Source organism: Neopelma chrysocephalum, unplaced genomic scaffold (genome assembly GCF_003984885.1).
Source record: "Neopelma chrysocephalum unplaced genomic scaffold, ASM398488v2 Primary Assembly neopelma1_24, whole genome shotgun sequence".
Lineage (NCBI taxonomy): Eukaryota > Metazoa > Chordata > Aves > Passeriformes > Pipridae > Neopelma > Neopelma chrysocephalum.
The window spans coordinates 46,548,380-46,554,379 of NW_020897693.1; the positions used below are offsets into that span (position 1 = coordinate 46,548,380).

The following is a 6,000-nucleotide window of genomic DNA, read 5'->3' on the forward strand; positions in this document are numbered from 1 at the left end:
CATCAGAGCTGCTACTTTCAAGTGATACTGTAGCAGCCAGGAATACAGTGTTATGTTTCTAATCTAGTGAATCTACCTAATAGTTTCTTTTGACATTTCTTCTGCAGAAACTTTGGGGTTTTTTTCTCTTAGGAATGGCTTTTTGCATCATGATGGGAACAATAATTATGTTTTGAGGATAGCTAGAACTGTAGCTAAAATCTACCACATCATGTTCTAGTCTCCTCTCTATAAAACAGCTTTGTTTTTTCATACGAAAAACTTGTCATTAGAATCTCACTATATTTTGTACATTTTTTTGTTTGTTGTTCAGAGCCTTCTTAGTGGCTAAAGCTCCTGTGTTTTGAAAAGATATGTAAAGTGTGCTTTTGTCTTGCCCACTCATGGGTCTTCTTCCTCAGTCCACCATCTGTCAGGTTCTGTTACCAGCTACAGAGCAAGGACTCTCAAGGTCATTTCCATCCTTTTTGTCTTTAGCTAATGCTCACTAATCTTCAGGTATTTTTAATTTATTCAGTCAAGTGGAACTCGAATGCCAACATTCAAACTAGATATTTCAACTTGGAGCTCATGGAAAATGGAGAGGTGACAGGAAGTATTGCAGTATCACTAAGATTTCTGGTAGAAATATATACTATATAGTACTATGAATATGTCTAAGTCCGGCAAAGTTTAAGACCAGAGAAATGGAGCTGGAAAAAAGAGTTGAGATTGGAGATAAAGTCTGTTAATTTGAACCAATGTATCCAATAAGACATTTAATAAAAATGAGCATGTGGTCAGCCTTACCTCCTGCATTACTTTCTTAAAATTCCAGTGTCATTATCCTGCAAGATTATATTTTATTTATTATTTATACTATAGCATTTTGGATGAAGGTCTAAATTGAAAGAAATGCTGAAATGCCTCTAAGACATGCTCAATGATTGTTTTTTAAACACTTCTATATGATGTGGATTCCAGCGCATTACGTGTAAATCTTGGTGGCTGAATTATATCTCTATCCAAGGCAATGAATGAGGTAACATTCTGCTGAATGGGAATGCTCATTAGAGCTAGTCAGTGGGGAGCACTGGGCTTATTAAAGTTTCTAAACCTCTGCCTTGCTTCAGACCTTGGATAGCTTAGCCAGGCCCATGTGATGGGGAGAGGGGCCTCCTTTCACTCACTCCAGAACCTAGTATCAGTGCTAGTGGAGAAAGGTACAAACAAAATTATTTTGCCTTTCCTTGCTCAGAAAGTGTACAAAGCGTGAGTGAGATGGTTAAAAGGTTATAAGCCCGTTATTCAAAGGCGAAGATCCTGCCCTAGTGAAGATAACAGAATGTTTTCAAACAGTAATCCTTACTATTAAGAAAAACTTCTAGAAAGCTGTGAGAAGTATAAGTTTGCAAGAAGATGGATACATTTGGGTCACCAGGTAGGAAAAGAATTGATATAAGGATTAGAGTATTGCAGAAAGCAAGCTAGGTAGCATTCCTACATCAGTCTCTGAGAGGACACTTGATGGACCATTGGATATCCCTTGCTAAGTACCATCAGAAATTAATGGTAAAAGGAGCTACTACAGCTCTCAGGTAAAAAGGCAAGTCAAAAGGACAGCTTTGTTTGTTTCTTAAATTAAACTTCAAAAGTGAGAAACTATGTTAAAATCTATAGAATTGCAGTGAAAGTCAGGTTTATGCCAGAGGTCAGCAATGTGGCAGAATGTCCTTACTGAAGAGGTGATGGACTGACTGGGAAAGTAGATCAGGAATTTTTTTCTGTACCAGACTATGTGAGCATTTTTAGTGAATGCTGTTTGCCACAATGAAATTTGACCACTGTGACTTACTAACTTTTTGAAAAAGCTGGTAAATCAATGACTAAGTAAAAGCCAGTCAGATTTTTTGTAAGGACTTCTTTATAGAAGAACATGAATAAACAGGGAGATTAGGGTAGGTGAGAGAGACATGGGAACTACATAAAGGCACCATTACATAGTTTAAAGATACTTTGACAGGAATACTGTGGTTTTGAAGAGCACTGGTAAAATTGGTAAAGTGGTAGTAACGTTGTGATTGTTAATAGCTTAGAATTTCTTAGTTGTTTTTAATTTTTCTTCTGAGCAAAAAAGTGGTTTTAACTGCATAGCTGGTAGGGTAAAGAGGAGAAAGTATAAACTTCTTCCCTTATGTTTTTTATTTCTTTTCCCATAAGTCAACATACTTATGTGCAAGAAATATTCTTAAGTAATTGTTTAGTAATTAATAAGTTGGGCCAACTTTGTTCTATTTTCATTTCAGGCACAGAAAGATCAGAAAAAAGATCGTCCTCTTGTGCGACGCAAGTCAGAACTGCCTCAGGATATCTATACCATGAAAGCCTTGGAATCACATTGCAGAGCTGATGAATTAATATCACATGATGGGCATTAAACTATTACAGTGAAATATTATTTTGGAGGAAAAGTTTTTTTTCTGGACTCAGTTCTACAGTAGAACTTACTTTTTTGTGCCATACCAATCAGTTACACAAAGTCAAAGCTTTCTTCAACCCAGTTCTGTAGGCAATAACTTAATAGAGTATGCAGCTCAAGATTAGTAGTTCAAACAATGGTAAATTACCCAGTTCCATTTGCAGAATATTGGGTTGACTATAATCAAGTGGACACAATTTCCTGGAGGTGTTGTCATAGTACCAGCTGGCTGATAACATGCAGTTTTTGTAGTCGTATTTGAGAAAAACATTCTATAAACTCTTTCTGTCTAAATAAGTGACCAATAGTTGGTACTAATGATAAATGTGTTTTTCAAAAGTAAACTTATTTCAAATATAAGTATTAAACTTTTTCTAGGATTTCTCACCTTTACAGTTATTTCCACATTATTGCTGTCCTGTAATATACCAGCAGTTTTGAAAATACGCCATTATTCTTTCGTATTATAAAACATGGCTTACAAACTGGTAACATTCATGACAATCCTCAGTCATCATTCCTTTCTAAGAATTCTGTAAATTCATTTCTCTTTTACTTAGGATAAAGATATATATATCTATATATACCACATCCTAATACTTTATGTAGATTTAAAGCCATATCTTCCAGTCTTTAGTGTATAATATGGCACCAGTATTCCAGGTATGAACTGGTAGAAGATTTTTTTCCTAAAATGAAAATTTGTTTACTATGACTGGGAATAGACTGAATATGAAATTTCATTTTAAGTTTTTTTCAAGTCAATAAAATTACTCTTTCGCTGTTTTCTCCCTTATCTGAGCTTTTAATACTCAGCATTTTTCTTGGGCTCTAGGAGTTCAATATTCTGTGGCAGATATTATGTGTGATTTCAGTTGCATCAGTTTTTATCTGAAAGGTGAACATAACCTTTCAGGTAACACAAGATCATAAGCTTATTATTTAAAAAAAAAAAAGCAGAACAGACTCTTGAATTCCATTCTGCTTCTTTCTAAATGAGTCTAAGAACTGAGGAGATAGTGACCATAATTTTACCGTGAAAATATTTTTTGTTGTTGTTGTAAAGAGCACATGTGCTGCAAATACACCTCACAAGTGAACTGAAAATGCATCTGAGTTGCTGATGATCTTCAAATGCTGCTATATATTCCACAAGATTACTTGCATGTAATGAGCTTTTTGTTGTAGATGGAAAAGCACGGGAGGAAAATCTCTTTAAAAATATAGTGCTTTGTCTTCAATATTTGATTTCTCTCAGGGTGGCCAGTATTTTGACTTACTTATCCTGCTTAAAAGCTGTTTGAAATGTGTTCTGCTATTCTGAATGGGTGATTAGTTTCTTTTGTCTCTGGCAGTAACATGATATAACTTAATGTTTAATGTCTTGATGCATAAAGAGATAAAAAACGTGGCTTCTTTAAAAACAGTTTCGTTCTACTTTTTAAGGAAGTATAACATCTCCTGCATCCATAAAAAAGAATTGCGCAAAGCAGACATTCATAGTAACCTTGTGCAGATGTAGTGCCTGCTGTTTGTTGGTTGCATTTAACATTCAATTTCCAATATTTGTTACGTTGTCTATTGGAAGAAAATTGTGAGTGATAAATATTGGCTTACAACAACTAAATTTCAAGACCAACCCAATCTTTTAAGTGGAATGTCCACTGTGTCTGAAAACATTTCCTGTAAAACTTGAAAAGAATATGCTTTACCATTAGGATAAACTATATGAAAGCAGTTTAAAGATGCCTTCTCCTTTTGAGGGAAAAAGGGTGCTTTTTTAATTGTGTAAAGCAACGTCTACGTATTTTGATATACCATTGTTTGAACTTCCATCTTTAGCTGGTAGATTATCAGTTACCTTTGATTTTGGGTGTTCAGTATGTTTGTGCAAGAGGTCGCTGAAAGGAATTATTCCTATGTTACCCGGGGGGGTATAAAAAAAGCTGTATATCAATGTTTGATTGGTTGTGTGATGCTCAACGTATAGGAACATCTTTCACTGTCTAGATTTTATTTTTGTTCTTTATTGAAGATAAACACTCACCAAAAAGGGAAGTATTGTGGTATTTTTTAGGGCTTGAAGGTCGCTATAAAGACATATTTGAAGTTTTGGGCCACTAAACATTTGCTTAGGCAATATTCCAAAATCTATCACCACTAATTGTTTAGCATGTTTATTATCAATATTTATATACTTCTTATAATCCTGTACTAAACAATTCTAAAACTAATACATCCAAAATAAAAAGAAAAATTGACGTAGAATTTTGGTGACTGTTGTTCTTCATAAAGTTCTGTCTGACACCTTCCCCCCATTTTCCAAAATTACACCTGTACATCAGGAATGTCAAAAGTAATATTACAAGTGTCTTTTTAGTGTGGCTTTAGTATGGCTTCATTTTAATATTGTACATACATTGTACCTTGTTTTATGGTAATAAGTAATAAAAATGTAGACTTCATATTTTGTACAGAATCGTCCTATGTACAGAATAAAAAGTTCCTAGAAACAGCAAAAATAGGTAAGTGGCACAATTATTTTTCATTAGACAATATCTGTAACATTATGCATTAGTGGAATGTTAAGTTCAAATGTACCTACATATTTTTTAACATTTTGTAATTCGATTTTTTGTTCTGGCATTGTTTCTGAAGAACTTCATACACCTGCCATTTAATATGCTTTTATCTAATTTTAAAACTTAAAAAAAAAAAGGGTGTATTATATGGACAAATAAAGAACATGTGAATTTTACTTGCTCATCATGAAACTAAATTTAACACAGGGGGTTTGGGGGTGTGTTCAGATTATCATTGTTTGCACAGTCAGCTGTACAGATGAAAATAATTTCATAATATCACAAAAGCAAAAGAAATATGGAAAGGCCATTACCAAAAAAGAAAAAGAAAAAAAAAAAACCTCAGGAATAATGGATATTCAGTAGAAAGAAACAGACTTCAGTTGTAGAGCACCAATTAGTACTAAAAGGAATTTGCTAAAACTCCAATCTACAATTATGGAAAATGCACCTTTCATACCACCATATTTTCCCCTGTAACACCTCTACATTGATAAGTTGTCAAGCAAAGTAGCCAAAAAATCGGGGATTATATTGTGATAGGTGGTCAAGTGGCAAAGATGTAGGGAAAAACTTAAGTCTGCAGTAGGAGTTGTCTTCCCTCTGCAATCCATAAAAGTCTTCAAAAGAACCAAGGAAGTAACTCACATAAAGCTGACATTCAGTAAGAGGAGGGTTGGAGGGGAAGTTGGGGGGGTGGTGAATCTGGAATCAACAGCTGATTACTGACTTGAGTTATAAATGTAAGATTCGAGTTATAAATTAGGTCTTTACATACCAAAAGAAATGGCTTTCTGCTTGAGCTCAGTAGTAAACACATCACGTCATGAATGAAAAACTAGATATTGAAACAACTGAGGATCCAGTCATTCACTTTAGGAAATTAGGGTCAAATATCTCTCAGAATGCAATATTTTTAAAATACTGACAATGATGACATTTTTCCCATATAAATACCTA

General features: G+C 34.2%; 1 protein-coding gene across 2 annotated transcripts in view; it reads left to right on the forward strand.

Moving 5' to 3' along the window:
* PPP2R5C (protein phosphatase 2 regulatory subunit B'gamma) overlaps positions 1 to 5,216 on the forward strand; it is a 79,678-nt gene extending 74,462 nt beyond the window's left edge. For both annotated transcript variants that reach the window (XM_027673986.1, XM_027673987.1), the window contains one exon: positions 2,286 to 5,216. In XM_027673986.1, the coding sequence (XP_027529787.1) occupies positions 2,286 to 2,417 (132 nt within the window). In that variant the 3' untranslated portion in view covers positions 2,418 to 5,216. The remainder of the gene's footprint in view (positions 1 to 2,285) is intronic.
* The last annotated feature ends 784 nt before the right edge of the window (positions 5,217 to 6,000 follow it).